The following is a 17,042-nucleotide window of genomic DNA, read 5'->3' as shown; positions in this document are numbered from 1 at the left end:
TCTTGGAATACTAGTGCTACTGCCAGGTTATTTTTCTCCATAATATTAATATGATTGGAGCACAGAGCTAAGAAGAATCAAAATTAGTATCATCTTTGCTAAAAAACTTGTTTTGTGTAGCTTTCACGACCTTACAAATTCAAAGGTGTTTTAAAGTGAAGTAATTATAGTAATATCTATTACTTGAAGTATTCTGTTACGTAAGTTAATCTACGCACTTTGTTGTGTTTCTTAGAATTTTATTAAGTCTGATTCCATGTAATTTGAGAATAGTTTAAGAGCAATATTAGCATGGTGCTTAGGTTACAGGAAACAATTGGTGCCATTTCCTCATAGTCTGTCACAATCTTTGTTCTGCTACTGTTTATCTATTCACATTTCAACTCCTGGCTGGGCACTTCTTATGCCTGAGGTTGGTATATGCAGCATGCCCTGATGTTTCCACTGGTCAGAGTCACTGCACCTCTGTAAGCTCTGAGGAGTTTCATGGGGCCCATGTCCTACTGAGGTAAATTTTACTATCCTCATTCATAAGGCAGTAGCTCAAATTGAATATTCAGCAATATGCACAAATATATATGTGATCCTTATATTAAATATCTGTGTGTCTATTTGTTTTTAAGTTTTCTGTTGGAACCTCTTGTGAATTGATTAATATTTGAGAAATTCTGCCTGAAGATTTTTTTTGTTTTTCATATGAATTACTCCATTCGAGGGAGTTGTTCGAGGTATACACTTTAGGAACTACTCAGAGCTTGGAGACTTATGTTCTGACAGGACAGTTAAAATAAAAATCTCAGACACACGAATTATGTCTTGTCTTACAAGCTCTCAAAAGGGAGAAGTGTTGCTATATTTCTCTAATATCTGAATTCCTTTTTGCAAGGACAAAATACAGTCTTAACTCTGATGTCAGCATAGATTTCATTATGTTTTAACATAGCAAAAGCATTTAAATAGTTTATTTTGCTATGTAATATTCTACTGTACAATCTTCTTCCAATTCGTGTCTCAGAAAACATGAAAAGATCTGAGAGGTCTGACAAGACAAAAATGAAGGGGACAGAAATGCAGAAAGATAAAAAGAAATGGTTTATAGGAGAAGATCAGAAGTTAGGTAGATTAAAAGAGACTTCTTGGATAGTCCAGTTTTCACACAGTAACGATTTTCTAAAGCTTTGTCATTGGCATTCCAAGGAAATACAGAAAATTATCTCAGTAGCTCTACATTCCTATTGTATTCATCCTTCTCTGCTGACAATTTTTGTTTCTGTGCCAAGAAGTGGAAAATTTGCCAATTCTTTATTTCCTCAGCAATCTTTCATAAAGCCTCAGGAAACTTTGTGCAGTTTTGGAGGTGCTCTCTCAAGTTGGGAACAACAGTGGAAAAAAATTAGTGGTTCGTATAAGGGTTGCTGAAGAGAGACAGAATAGGACACAGGTCATCGTGCTGACTGCCATGTGGCCTTGTGTAGTGGTTTGGTCCAAAATACTCATTACTGTTTATCTGCTGTGAGATAAGAATTAGGAGAAATGCAAAACAGGCACCAAACTTGAAAGAATATAAAGAAGTTTATTAACAGACCTAAAAGAAGAAAAAAAATTATACCACCTTCAGAACTCTCCTCCTCCCCCCACCTTCCTCCCTTCTCCCACTGACAATGTTCAAAGACAACCCTTAAGATGTTCAGTCTGTTTACCACTTCCATAATAACCTTGTTCAGTCCATTTAGAAAGAGAAGTCTCTTCTTGCTCATGCTATGAAAACATTATCACAACGAGACAGCCGCCCACTTCCAAATATTGTTCAGTCCATTTAGGAAGAGGAGTCTCTCTGCCTGCGTGTGAGTCCTTTCCCCCGACTTGCAGCTTTTCCCGCAACTGCTTTCGAGGGTCCACTCTTGAAGTTTTTTGGGGTATAATTTTAAGGTTGAGCCGTTCAGAAACAAAAACAGAGGCCCTTCTCCTTCCCTGAGAGCAAAGGGTCTTCATCATCTTCATTGTTAGGACTATCTCTGGGAGCATCTCTAGGGACTGAGGTTTTCTCCTTTCCCATTTGGAGCAAAAGTCCTCATCTGGTTCATCTCTACGGACTGAGGTTTTCTCCTTTCCCGTTTGGAGCAAAAGTCCTCATCTGGTCCATCTCTCCCTGTCCAAACTTCTCATGAAATTACAGCTGCGTCAGCATCTGCCTATCTCAGCGCAGGTGCTTTTGCTTACGAGTTGAACACTCCACCCCCCATATCTTCATGAAATTACAACAGGATACTCTGATATATCATAGCTTCACAACAGAATTTCAGCTTTAAGCATCTCCTCTCTCTCTTCCCTCAGGTTTTCAGCTCTTCACAGCAATAAAAGGGTTACTCTCACCTCGGCCTTGCAGCTTTGCAGCTGGAATGTTGAATGTTTCTTATCGCAGTGGAGAGGGGGGAGAGCCGAGCTGCTCCGGCTGCCCACGGCAAGGCAGTGGGGGGGGGTTCCATGGCTGGAACAGGTCCATGGCTTCAGGATGGCCGTGGCCCGGCCCGGCCTGGCCCAAGCAGGGCCTGGCCGGGCCCGCTGGCCCCCACACGGGGCCTGCAGCCACCTGTCCCAGCACCGGAAACGAGAGAGAGCTTGGAGGGGGAGTTTGCCTATTCTTAAATGTGGATCACAGAGGTGATCACAACTTTAAGTGGCTTAGAGAATTGTCCATATTCAAACTGGCCAGCTGATAGGTTCTATCAGTTCCCAGAGGAAACTGTAAGCACCCCTTAGCAAGGACGTCCCTTCCGGGACTATGCTTGCTAACCTATGACACCTTGTTGTCCTTAGTTCTCCTGTTCCAGCATGATCATCTGCTGGCTCTGACTCTCGGGAACTTACAGTGTAAGGACCGCCTCTGTAAAGCCAGGAACTGTCCTTTCCTCACTGTGATCGAAAGAGACATTACTTATTTAGGTTTCTTTTAACTCCTGCAACTAGCTTCCTGTTCACAGCCTTACAAGAGGAATTTCCTGCTAACATATGCTGAGTAAATTCCTCAGTATGTGGAACAATCTTGTTTGAGATGTTAAATTTTACTCTTTTTGTAAAACAACTGTTACATCTTTTCTTTTAACAGCAAATTCCTACAGCCTGGAACTCTTGTAATTTTTTGTGTGGTTAGAGGTCTGGTATTTTTACCTTTGGACAATATTGCCTTGACACTGTTTAATTAAAAAACTATATAATATGCAGCTAATCTACAGCTATACAATATTTACTAGCTCCAGTTGCCACTCAAAGGGTCGTTATCTCAATGCCTTAGCAATGGTTTTATTTCACCAAAACCAAATCATATCTCCTTGGAGTTCATCCCAGAGTTTGAGCTTCCCATATTAATGAATTTTAGTGTAACAGAGTGAGTATTCTGTGTATAATTTTCTTTCAGGAAAATGAAATTAAATAAGTAATAAAATGTAGTCAGTTTATTTATGGGAAATAAAAGCAGTCTTTTTCTCCTGAAAGATGCAAAGAGCTGTGTCTATACAAACTCCCTTGCTTACTATGCAAAGGTGAGTAATCTATCAGTATGTTGCCAAGAATCTGGGCTGAACCCATGATTTGACAAAATATTTGTCACAGAACACAGAGATTTTACTCAAATCAGTGAGTAAAATAATTTTCTTTTCATTTTAAAAATCACTCATCAAAACCTTTCTCATGTGCTGCTGTATCTTTATTAGCTGAGATCATTGCCAGGTCTAAATTTCAGGGAATATGGCAGAATATGGCCTACTCTCTGAAGTAAGAAGTCATTAATTTTGGTTGCTCTTTTTTCCTTTCCCTGTATTCACATCTTTCAAAGCTGATTAAACTTGTGGGAATAGGATGATTTACCTCTAAGTTTCCCACTTGTCTGATGTCTAAAACCTTGATGATTCTTTGCTGCTGGGTAACGCAAGAGGGGAGTGCCTTACCCTTGATTGATTGTTCTGGGCTGAAAAGTAGAAACAAGTACCAGAAATGAGGGAAACCTTCTCCAGAAGTCTATATGGTTCTGTGGTTTTTGACAAGGAAAACAGATGTCCTTAGTTTTCCACAAGCCACTAGGTGGCAATTGCAGACAAGTCAAGATTTCCGAAGGAATGCATGTGCATGTCCATACCAGGCTGGCATTGGTATGGTGACCTTGTTCATTTTCCTGTTTTCTCTGTTTATTGAGATGCGTGCCATATTTTGAGAATTATGTCTCCAGACTGTCTTGAAATTGTGTTTCATATAGAAGTCACAGAAAATAACTGTTTATTCCTTTACAAGTATAAGTTAATGCTGCTATGTGCAACAATTAAATGCGGCAATTTTCCCAAAGTTTTTTAGAAATTATTCTTTCTGTGTAATTTCTCATGAGTGAGTCGCCTCCAGCTTTGCAGATGCCAGATAAATTGAGTGAATTTGATGTTGTGAGTTGCCCTCAGGATTCAGTCTTCTTGTTCTGCATTGCAAAAAATGCTCTTCTGGGCAGGGTAAAGTTTTCCTTGCTAGTTTTACAATGGCTTTGGCCTTTGGCAACGGAGCAAGTGCAGTGTTGATTGTTAAGGAAGTAGCTCACTGAACCTGTGCTTACCTTTCTTCTCAAACTGATCAAATGAGGTGTGAGAGCACAGTTTATCGGTAGGTGTGGTCCCATGTAGAGCAAGAAAAGACAACTGAAAAAGAAGGAGAAGGAGTGAGATAATTTTGAAGAAGCAAATAAACCAGAGGGAAAAGTAAAGAATAACAAAAATTAAAAAAATTAAAAAGTAATTCGAAATTTAGAATATAAAGCTCAAAGGACTTGTCATCTACGTATCTATTAGCATTGTAATGAAGTCTGGTCTTACAGACCAAAGTCTTACTTCTGCTCCAAAAGTATTACAATGCTAGTCATCAAACAGATGCCATGGATTAAAAAGCTTACTTCATGTTTCATTGTGTAGAGCTGAGTTCATGTTCAAAGAAACTATTCAAAGAGAATAGTTGTGGCCTAATTATTCTAATAAACTTTCTGGAGAAGAAGTTGCTAAGAGAACTGCAGAAACTTTCGACTTATAATGCTTCAATTTTTGCTGGAGTGCTACATTCCATGATAGAAAGTAGAATTTTGCTGCTCTGAACTTTTTTCAAATGGAAAAGAAAATCAGTGTATTTCTCAAGTATGAGGAAATAACTGGTTTCCTGAAGCAACATCTATTAGAGTAATTAAATCTAACAAGATCACAGTCCCAGTAAATTTTATTGCTTACAAGAAATGCAACTAGTTTTTGCTATTTGTTTGCACTGGTACCCACTGTAAAACAATAATTAATTCCTTTATTTTGCTCTAGTGTTTGGCACTGTGCCTCGCTAACAGCAGGTGGCTTGGTCACCACATGAAAGGATATGTACATGATAACTTTACCTGGTCTAACTCCTTCCTTATATCTGCTTGGTCTAGCTCTTGGCTATTTTTTAACTTCCCTCATGACACATCCATCCTGTATGCATTTATGAATGGATACTCTTATTTTAGTAGTAAGTTTTGTCTCCATTCTTATTTTTAAGTAAGGCCTTAGAACAGTGGGGGAATTAGTCAGAATCAAGTGCCCAAAGAATAGTCAGCAGCCACCTCTGCACATTCCTATTTATTTCAGTAACTACGTGTTACGTTGCTTTGTTCCCCTCCCTGCAGCTTGTAGGTATTTAGATGGACATATTCCATAGAGGTTTAGAAATGCAGATCTGGGTAGTTATAGATTAATGAGCCATTTTGTAGTTAAAAAAAAATGCATATAGCTATTGATGCCTTTGTATACAGACATGGATGTCTATTCTGAGAGTCACTGGGGTTGACGGAGGTTACTTGTTCAAAATAGCAGTTTATGCTACTGAAAATGTAAATAGAGAGGAAGAGAGATGTATGGGTTAGCTGACTCCATATAAAAAACAGAAAAGGGAATTATAGGAAACATGATCAACAACCCTACTTGATGAAGAGTGAGAAATACTTAAAATGCACCACTGGTCTCTGAGATTAGGTGAAGTCTAACTACTCTGAATTGAAAGGCAGTTCATCCAATATATGTCTGTATACTGTAGTCCTTGGAAAGAACTGAAATAGCATACTGGTTTTAATCTAGGAAGGAATAAAAAATCAATGGCAAATGAAGATGTAGAATGTTGGATACCAAAATAGAAAGCTCAACAGAGTCTAACTGACTGAGAAGAAACTCATACAACTGGGAAACTGTCTATTTGTTTGATTTTGATTAGGTATTGTTTCATTGATAGTTCTACTCTCCTTGGATACAGTGACTTTCCTTATGGATTAGAGCATCATTTTTTCAAGGCCTGGAGCTGTGTTTGTGAGGCTTTAAGAGAGACATCCAGAGTCCATCGGTTCTGAGTCTCCTTGCCAGGACTGCTGGAGATTGTCTAGTGAAGGTTTGAACATCTCCAAGGATGGAGGTTTCGGAACTCCTCTGGGCAGCCTATTCCAGTATTTGACCATTGTCACAGTAGGAAAGTTTTTCTTACATTAATGGAATTTCCTGTAATGGTTTCTGATTGTCACCTCTTGTCCTGTCATCGGGCATCAGTGAGAAGAACCTGGCTCTGTCTTCTTTACATGCACCCATCAGGCATTCTGAGTAGAGGACAAGGATTGTTGTCACTTGGCCTGCTGGTCATGTTCTTCCTGATGCAGCCCAGGATGCTGTTGGCCTTCCTGGGTACAAAGGCTCATTACTGGTTTATGCTCAACTTGTTCTTCACCATGATCCACAGGTCATTTTCTGCAAAGCTGCCTTCCAGACTGTGAACTCTGTGGGATAACCCATTTCTCCAGATGCCTGAGATCCCTCTGAATCGCTTACCTGACATGTCAGGCACTCTTCAGGGTTTTGGATTGCCTGCTATCTTGCTGAGGTTGCATCAGTCCTGTTATCCAGGTCATAGATGGAGGTGTTGGGCCTTATTTGCCCCTGGGCTGCTCCAGTAGCGACTGACCTCCAGCTGGCCTTTGTGCCACTCGCCAAAGCCCTTTGGACCCGCAGTTCAGCCGGGTTTCAGTCCACCTCACTGTCCACTTATCTAACTTGCACTTCAGCAGCTTCTCTGAGGCTTTTATGAGTGAGTGTTTTGAAAGCCTTGCTGGAGTCAAGGTAAACAACATCTGCTGCTCTCCCTGCATCCACAGAGCTGGTTACTGCATTGCACAAGGCTGTCACTGGTTAAACACGATTTCCCCATTCTAAATCCATGCTGACTACCCCAGACTGTCTATTCAACTTTAATATGTTTGCAGATGTTTTCTAGGATTATTTGTGCCATCATCTTCCTGGGAACTGAGGACAACCTCATTGGCCTGTAGTTTTCTGAGTCTTCCTTCTTGGCCTTATGGAAGATAGGAGTGACAGTTGCTTTCTTTAGAAATCTCCCCTGATCATCACAGCCTTTCAGACATATTGAAACTGGGACCTTGGCGTCATCTATCCTTCTATCAGTTGGAACTGCTGGAAGTTAATTTTGGATTATGGCCTTTTATTTTATATTAAAATAATTATTTTATTTTAGTTATTTTTTCATGTTTTTTAGTTTTTAAAAAAATAATGCTAGGGTTTTCTTATTAACCATCTACTAGAGTAGCCTAATTTTTTTTTCCCCTCACTCAGAAACAATGAAGTATTACAATAGTTAACTTCCACAACCAGCTTTTCCACCACACTGTATCAAGTATTCCTTCTTGTCTGTTGGAATGTGATTTTTCAGGGAGGGCAATTTTGTTTCTCTGTTACATCTAACAAAATGTGGATACCCTTTTCTAACAATAAGGCAGAACAGTCACATCTCAGATTCGATCTGTGAAGGATTTGCAGAAATACTTGAAATATACACATGAAAGCAAAAATACAGGCTGTATTATGTAGTCCAAGGTGGTGATAATAATTTGCCTAAGCCACATTAATTTTCCACTTCTGATACTGTAAAACAGTCACCTGACTCAAGCAGAGGAAAGCTTGCTATTTGGAAGACTCTTGTGAGATTGTCTCCTTATTTCTCTATTCCTTTAAACATGTAGAGTAAATTTATCTCATCAGATTTGATGATCTAAATCTTAGAATACATCACCTCCAGGGGAACCTTAGGACGACTTGTCAGTATGTGTCTTATACAGATAGGTTGAACTACCCACTGGGATTCCTGTCTTTGCTGGCTATGGAGGGATTCTACACAGCTAGTTTAGGCCAACAACTTGCCTAAAATTAGTTAATCTAAAATTAGATGAGAGGGATGTGTTAAACTATTCCAATAGCTTGAAGATGAGCATTACAACTCTCATGTTTCTTGAGTTACCTCTTTTCTGAAGATCTATTCAAATTATGAGTTGTTAACTAATTTACAAGTGAAAAGACATTTTGCACTTGTAATTACTTATTAGTCTTTTCCAGAATTATTAGTAACGCTTTTAAAATTGCATTGAAAGCAGACTTTGTACAGATGCTCGCAATAAAAACAAGATAGCAATATAGTGATTTATTTTTACATTGTAGATAGATCCTGAAATACTGTGTTTTTTAAAATTCAGTTTGTTCAGGATTTTGAAGCTAATGAGACAAGGAAAAACAGCAGTTAGAGTAACTATAAACAATTCTTACTTGTGCTGGAAATTGCCTGACTAAGTACATGTCACAATACCAGTGCAGAGCCAAATGAAAAGGCCCTCTACAGCCTCTGTTAGAATAGTTCTGTAAGTCAGAATTAACTTTTTTTTAATGTGTGTAAAATTAGGCTCCCACTTTTATTCATGTCCAGGTACATAATAAAGGACTAAATTTTCTGAATTTCTGAGGATCTACTAGATTCCATGGCCACTCAAACTGCCTATTATTCGTACACTGAATAATACCTGGGCACTGATTCTCCCCAACTTGTTATTGGTGGAAATCAATAGTTGCCAATAGGAATGTTAGTTTTATGTACAGATTAAGTAACCACTTGCTTCAAAATATGATTTTAAAATATACATTACAGTAAACATTGCCACAATGGTATTTTTAAATGTTTCTAGAAGCTAAAGAATAAAATATTCCAGTTGGCAAGTGTTTATTCTGGGTACTGGTGGACCAAGAGCAGTGTTCCTAGTTTTAACCCATGCTGTGAAAGTATTCTGTATGTTATGTGGTAGTTTCCTATCTCTCTCTCTGTATGGTGCTGTGGCAGGTGTTCAACTTTAATACTTTTAACTGTACAACTTTAAGGGTGGTACTAAAACTAGGAATGATACTGTTGTGGTTTGGGGATTTTGTTCTTTTGCTTCTGCTTTAAATTTCAATATCTTTTGCTGTCTTGTTACATCCCTCAAGTTTAAAATTATAATTTTGAGTTGAAAATTGCATAGAAAATTATCATTCTGATTTGGAAATTATAAGCACTATTCCCACCCTCTGAATTCCCAGTATTACATAATATTAGTATGATCATCTAATTCCTGAACCATTTGCAAATTAATTACATGGAATGACAAGATCAGAGCTTGATACACATTCTCTTGTCATATGTTACTTTTCTAGATAAAGAGTCATAATGACACAAAATAACAGAAAGGAGTTGTCATGTGCATCTTTGATGCTTTACCAGAGGTGTATGAACCCAGATCTTAAAAAAAAAATCTTCTGCTGATCCTCATCCTGCATGTTGATTGATAAAATTAGCTCTAGTTTTTAACCTGTACTGATGTACTGTAGCCAGTAAAGAGTTCTATATTTATTTTATCATGCATTTCAAAAAAGTAGGAATAGATTCTAGAAAAAAATCCTAGAGGCTGAAGAATATTCAGTTCCTTTAGACTTCAGGCAAGATTCACATGTGTTCTTTTCTCAGAAGTAATGCACTATATCTAAAAGACACAGGTTAAAATAAGAATAAAATTATTTTTATTGGATTACTAATTATCTTCTACGGTGCATCCAGAGATTAGTCTTTGGAAAGGCTGCCAATGAGAAATTGTTCTTAGAAGCTTCCAGTTTTCAAGGAAGAGCAAATATTCAAAAGTGTCTGCAGATGCAGAGTGTGAAGATTCCTTTGAAAGGCAAAGTGGTTATTCTTACTTCTTATATGGGAAAAACTTGTTGGCACTAGTATCACTAATGCTGGTAATAAACTGCTCATAAACATATTTTCATAAACTTGCACTTACTAAGCCTTTTTATTCTTCCTGTTTGTAGAACATTCAAGGTATCTCTAAACATCCAGTTACACTTACAAAGAAACAGTACATAAAAGGTAAGCTGTGTTTTTATTAAGATGAAAAGACAGTTTTATCTAATTATTTTACTGAGTGGTATTATATTTTTATATAGACTGATAGCTCCAGCATTAAATAACAGATGATCAATGCTTTGTTATACATTAGCAGTTAAACCAATTACTTTTTCTGGTTGTTCCTGAAAAAAAGTTTGGTGTTTCAGCCCTGATCTAAATAGTTACAAGCTTTTAGGGATTTTTTTGTTTCCCTCACTTTTTCCAGATGAAATTATGCATCTTAAATATCCTAGGGATGATTTTGTGTGCGTTCAGCTCATAAGACTCTGTCTCAGTCAATGTTTAAGCTGGGTCATCTTAATAATACTCACATCTAAACACCAGTAGTTAGTGTTGTTTTTGGTAACAGAAGTGGATTTAAAGCAGATGGTTCAGAGAGAATCAAAGTAAAGTCTAGAAAAGCATGAGCCAAGTGATAAAGAGAGAAATGCACAGTAGCAGACTCAAATATAAGAGAGAGACTTTGGAACATACATTCTCCTTGAATGCCTGCGGCCACAGCTGGGCAGTGCTGCTCACTGTGGTGCTTGGTTCTCTGCTAAGGGCAAGCCTTGCCTTTCACAGCTATTCACTCCCTCTGTTGGAAATAATAAAGGTCATTAAACAGGACGCTATGGAAGATAATGTAAAATTTTGATAATAGTTTTATTTTATCTACATGATTCAGTTTTATAGGTATTTTTTAAAAGTTGCTATAAAAAACTGTGTCAGCAGGGGCAGCATAAACCTGAGGTTCTGGGCATAACTGTAGCACATGAAACTTTGGAGATTTTGTTAATGATCTTATGCGCTTCTCAGAAATGTATTTCTAAGTTTTTTCTGTGTCAAGACACTTTTTTTTCTATTTTCTTCACTTTTATACTGACCAGAGTCTGTTTCATTTCAAACCACCATTCTTCCCTACACTATGTCAAGTGATATTCCCTGGATGTACTTGGTTTCTAGTACCTTGCGTTAGTGTTAAATGATATTATTGGGGATTTCTGTCATTACAGTTTGGATGCCTATGACAGCTGTATGTTCTCAATATTATATTCCCCTTCCACCTGTAACTCAGAATTTGGTTATTAACACATTGCTGTGGCATGTTCAAAGATGCAAAAATGCATATTTTTACTTCTTTTTATAGACTCTTCTTTATGAATGCATCCTTTATTAAGTGATCTGTGAATAATGTTAGTTGTATATATTTGATAGCTTATGTTTAGGGAAGAGTTTGGATTTGAGAAAGGAAGTAAGCAGTACTGCAAGGATGGTAGAGGTTAAGTTGTATATGACTGATATAGTGAAATAATTGTGATGCTGGGACTTGATGCTCTGCTAGATTGCTTATATTGCCATTTCTGTGGTGTTAAATGTGTGTTTGGTATAAAACCTCCTATGGTTTGCAACACAGTATTTTTGAACTGGTCTCTGGGATTTAAATGTCTGTCACATCTCTAGGAAAAGAAGAGGACATAGTAACTATTTCTCCAAGAACATTGTTTGTTTCAAAAAAAGGGTGTACATTTTTAGCAGCAGGTAAGAGAGTGTGTATTATTATTCTCATACAGATTAATATTCACAGTTCTGTCATGTCTTTTTTTGCTCTGCTTTGGATGACATATTTTACAAGGCTGTCAAATCTCTTAGTATCAACTAATATTGTTATATGATGTGTATTCCTTATTATGCTTTGGAAGTGGGTGATCTTTAAGCCTTGTCACTAGAAACAGAGTTAGTAAGATTAATTGACACATGAAGATAATGAAGGAATGAGACACTTTGTGATCCATAGCTGGAATATAATATCTTCAGGATGAGCTTCTTACAGGCATCTGTCTTTTTTGAGCATGAGGAAGTGATTGAATACTGCAGGCTTACATTTTAATTAGTGATAGTTTGGTTAAAATGCAAGTATGTTTTTATTTTGGAGCAATAGATGCATTTTAACACTGTTTTCTAGACTTTTCCCATATTGAGTTAAGGATTCTTGCTGACTTATCATCTGAACCAGAACTTCTGAAACTGTTCCAAGAACCTGAAATCACTGATATCTTTTCTACACTGGCTTCTCAGTGGTAAGATAAAATCTTGCATATTTTAATAGTAATTAGACAAAATAGTAAGAATAACCTAAGCTATTGTATTACTGCATAATGATAACAAAAGACAGTATTTTATTACTATATCTACTGTTCATACTATTTTAACACCATGAATTCCTTTCTGTCTTTCTGAGCCTTTTCTTCTCCACTGTGTTTAATTACCACGTATCAAAATGTTGCAATCCAACCGGCCAGTGTGAGCCTTGTGACTAAAGCTGGTGCAATGTTGCATTGTGAACAGTGGTTGCTGATAACTCTCTCCTTGTATTATTTTTATTCGATTCTTTTTAAAAATTGAGCGGCAGTTAGATAGGTTTTCCATCTGAAAAACTGCAGAACAGCTTTACTCAGTAAAAGTACAAGCATTTTTGAAATTTACTTATCTATCCAATAGAAGTATTGGAATCAAATCACATATATTTAAGAAATGGAGACTAGCGCTTATGGGATTCCTTTTGAACTAATAAAGTTTAGTGCTTCCATATTCTGATGGAGGACTTAGAAAAAGTGGTACCCCAATAACCAAAATAAAAGGTAGATTTTTTTATCTCCATATCTATATAATTATTTACTGATCTCTTCAGTATGCAGATTAAAAGATTAACTATCAAAAAAAGATGGAATATTAGTTACTTAGCTGTTGAAGGTATTTTATATTGTTTGTATTATGGTGATGCCTAAAAATCTCACTTGAGACTGGGACTCCCTTGTCTCAAAAATGCATGAGCATTCAATAAGTGACAGGATAGATGTCAAGAAGCTTGCAGTTTCAACATATAGGTCAGAAAAAGATTGAATAAAATGGTGTAGCATAAAGCTGTTTGAACAGACTGAAGTTCATGTAAATATTACGCAATTTTCTTATTTTCTTTGTCTCCCTCTCTCTTTTATCTTTTTATCTCCATTTTTAGTTGGAAGATTGTTAGCTGAAAATGAAAGCACAAATACGTATGATTGAGCTTAATTCTCATCCTACAGTTTCTAAATTTTTGCAGGCATAGTCTTCCCAAACATGGTATTTCCTACACACTTCCGTAGTTCACAGAATCTTAGAATCCTGGAATGGTTTGGGCTGGAAGGGACCTTAAAGACCATCTGGTTCCAGTCTGCCTGCCAGGGGCTGGAACACCTGCCTCTAGACCAGGTTGCTCAAAGCCCCATCCAACCTGGACTTGAACACGTCCAGGAATGGGGCATATTTGTTAATGCTCTGAAGTCATACAAAGAAACAAAATGGAGCTCACATTATAATTATCCTGCTACCAACACCTGACCCAGTGCTTGAGGCATGTGCATTCTGGCAGAACAAAACTCAAGACCACAAACATTCCACTGAATATATCTATGGAAAGATCACCTTTCTTTTAGAGTTTCTTAGAAGCTTCTCTTGATACTGTAATAAATTCTTAGCTCTAACATGATATCGCCAGAACCTCATGATGGAGTTAAATCCTTATTTTAGTTTGATGGTTTATTGGAAATGTATGCATGAAGATGAGTCAAATTTTGTCTCAGCTCTGGGCACGGCTCCAGAAATACCATTCTATTCAGCAATCTCACGGCTCTTGGCAGCCGTCAACCTCTTGCAGTTGCTACACGGTAACTTTAAATTTAATGAAATATTACAGGCAAATATTTTTATCAGACAGAATTGTCATGGTGTGTCTACAAAATCATTACATAATGATTCTGCTGACTCTTCTCTTAAGCTTCAGGAAAGCTAATGCTTGGAAGAAAATTTCTATTGAATCTATTAGATGACTTATCAGTCACAGAAACATGAAGGGCGTGCTTGATCTCATCTAACCTTGGACATCTGTCACATACTTGGAGAGATTCATTTGGCTGACTGCTGATATGCCCTGTGTAATAAGGTCGATTTCACATTAAAAGTGTTGACTTCTCACCATTGAGAACAAAGCAGGTCTGGGATGGCCAGCTCAAATGTAGACATCTGTATTTGTTCTGATGAATTGAATTCCTTCTGTTGGGTCAGTTCCAACTGAACTCATCTTGGATTTTTGAATGTTGTCCTAAATTTCTTTGGCACCAAAGAGAAGATATAAAATTACAGGCTTCACAAATGCTTTCTCATTCCAGATACTTATTCATCTCTCATAGTCCACTATTGATAAATAAAATCTTTAGGGCCAACAATTAGTCAATTGACTTTATTGTAGTTGATTCTACTCACTAGTATTAGAATGATTTATGAGAAGAGCAAAATAAACAAGAAACTTTTTATCTCGTCTTGGTTGTCTGGTTTTCTCTGAGTCTTAATCCTTTAAAATCTGTGCAACTGATACATCAATGGGCATAGCAAATATTTCATTCTGTTTGAAGGAGTTGCATGTTGTTACTATTTGTAAATATTTTCTGACATATTTTGTACAATTGGAAAACCTTGACAAAAAAAGGTTTTTTCTCTAAGAGATCTGGAAGGAATGGATTTGTTTCTGAAACTCCCTCTCCAAAGACAAAAAATTAAGTTAGTGTTAGCGTCTAGTAGCATTTCAGCTTCTGAATGCATGTCAGCTGATATCTTTTAGAGGTTTTCTATATATAAAAATTCTTAGACTGATGAATATTAAATCATAAATAGAAAAGAATACATTATTACATAGAAATCTGAGCCACACTCCAGAGTCCAGCCAAGTTTTATATCAGTTTATTCACTTAGTTTTTCTAAACGTCATGGCTTCTCCACTGAAATGTAACTCCATTCCTTAGCTGCCCTTCAGACTAAAGCCTTCTGTCTGAAATCCAACCTTTTAAAAAACTTTCACAGGCTTTTTATAGCATTTGGCAGGAAATACACATGGGTGGGCAGTTTCTGCAAAGAGGTGAACTCTATGAGTTTCTGATTAAATAAAGATCTCTTATGTATAAAAGCTTTCCTTTCATAATTTGGTTAGGCATTCTGTACTGTGACTCAGCCTGTCTCTGGTTCCTTGGAGATGCATCTCTTTTGGAACCCTGTTGGATGGATCCATGTTTCTATTAAGCATTGTTCGTATGGAATCTTCGTACTCTTCACCAGTGCAGGTAGAGATGCATAAGTACGTGTCAGCCCAGACTGTGTCTGTATGTTGTAGTAAAGGGCTGAGTGGAGGAATGAATGTCCATGCTAAAATTCAGTCATGGGCAACACAATACCCAAGCCACCGACCCCAGTGAGAGGCAACGCTCCCGGCCAGGTTGGGCTGGGATCTTGTGCTGCTCTGGTGAGCTTGCTGAGACAGCTCATTTCAGGAGTAACTCAGCTCCACCACCCTGTGCTTCTCTGCACTGTGTTCAGCTGTTTGCTGGAGACACTGCTTGCTGTAGATAGTTTCTTAAGTATTGTATCTCTTTGGCAGAACTGTCTTGAAATTGCTATTCAGGTAAAACTATCAGAAGCTGCAGTTAACTACCACAGAAGCACAGAATGGTTTGTGTTGGAGGGGGCCTTTAAAGATCATCTAGTTCACCCCCCTGCTATGGACAAGGACATCTTCCACTAGACCAGCTTGCTCATCTCTGCCTTGTATGGTCAATATATTTTCTGGTCATCTAACATAGTTACCCCAGCTAAAACTAAGATTGTAGAGATTTTGATGTTCACTTGTATATGCTTAGTGCTTAGTTCCCCTGCAATGATGATCATAAGGTATTACCAAAATTATCTTAAAGTGACTCCTCTGTTATGTCCTACAAAGAGAAAGCCTTAAAGACAGATCAACACCTGCTATTACAACAACACCAAGTATGCATTACGTTAATGACATATTGAACACGTGGCAAAGTTTCAAGGCTTGCCTAAACTTTTAAAAATTAATGATACAGTGGATTCTAGCTACCTGCAAGTTCAGCTTGTGTTAAGGTGTCTTGATGCCCTATGACAGTCATAATCCTTTTAAATCCAAATCATCATCCCAGTGCTGAAGGTGACGAGAGCTGTCCTGGCAGCTATCTGACTGGCCAAGAGACCTAACTGCTGTTACACATCCAAATGACAACAAACCTCAGTGTGAACTTTCTGTCACTTTTATAGCTTTTACACAATAGATAAAAAACAAATAATTGTATTTAAAATGCTGTTGATATGCATATCTTAACATCTCTTTCAAAAATAGGTGCTGAAAAATAAGTTTAGTCTTTTAGGTAGTCTGCAATTTCTTTGCAGAATTTCTTAATTCGATATGTAATGGTTACCAATTTCTTTCAAGCTGTTCTTTTGTCACCCTTCTCAGTAGGTTGTTGTTCCTCTATCATAGTATATGCTCATATTGACCAGATTGAGTCAAAAACCAGGAAAAGTATCTTGATTTAGCTAACCACCTAAACACACCATAGTATGGGGTTTCATCCTATCCAACATATGCCTGCTTTCCTGCCTGAGTGCTTTTTTGAATTGGGATAGTACTGCTTCAGGGTCCCATGACTGGAGCATTAATCCATACTTAAAATATTTGGGTAAGTCCTTTCCTCTGTTTCTTTAGAATCTGTCTCAGACAACTGGAGATGCCCAGTAGTGATAAGTACAGCTGCAGCCAGCAGAGCAGAGTGGTGCCCTCCATCAAGGGTTGTGAGGGCAGCCTGGCCATACAAATGCAACTCTGTTATTTATGGCACTGAACTGGCTTAGTCAACTTAAGCTTGAAGATGTTG

At 37.6% G+C, this 17,042-nt stretch overlaps 1 protein-coding gene across 1 annotated transcript in view; it reads left to right on the top strand.

Annotated features, from left to right (window-relative positions):
- Window positions 1-17,042, top strand: part of POLN (DNA polymerase nu) — a gene marked incomplete at its 5' end in the record, with an annotated part of 81,410 nt that overhangs the window by 15,923 nt on the left and 48,445 nt on the right. Inside the window, one exon of the mRNA XM_032109526.1 lies at window positions 10,209-10,266. Within this exon, the coding sequence (XP_031965417.1) occupies window positions 10,209-10,266 (58 nt within the window). The remainder of the gene's footprint in view (window positions 1-10,208; window positions 10,267-17,042) is intronic.

The sequence above is a fragment of the Corvus moneduloides genome, chromosome 5 (assembly GCF_009650955.1).
Source record: "Corvus moneduloides isolate bCorMon1 chromosome 5, bCorMon1.pri, whole genome shotgun sequence".
NCBI lineage: Eukaryota > Metazoa > Chordata > Aves > Passeriformes > Corvidae > Corvus > Corvus moneduloides.
The sequence above is the reverse complement of the archived record's forward strand: the minus strand, read 5'-3'. Positions and strand labels throughout refer to the sequence as shown.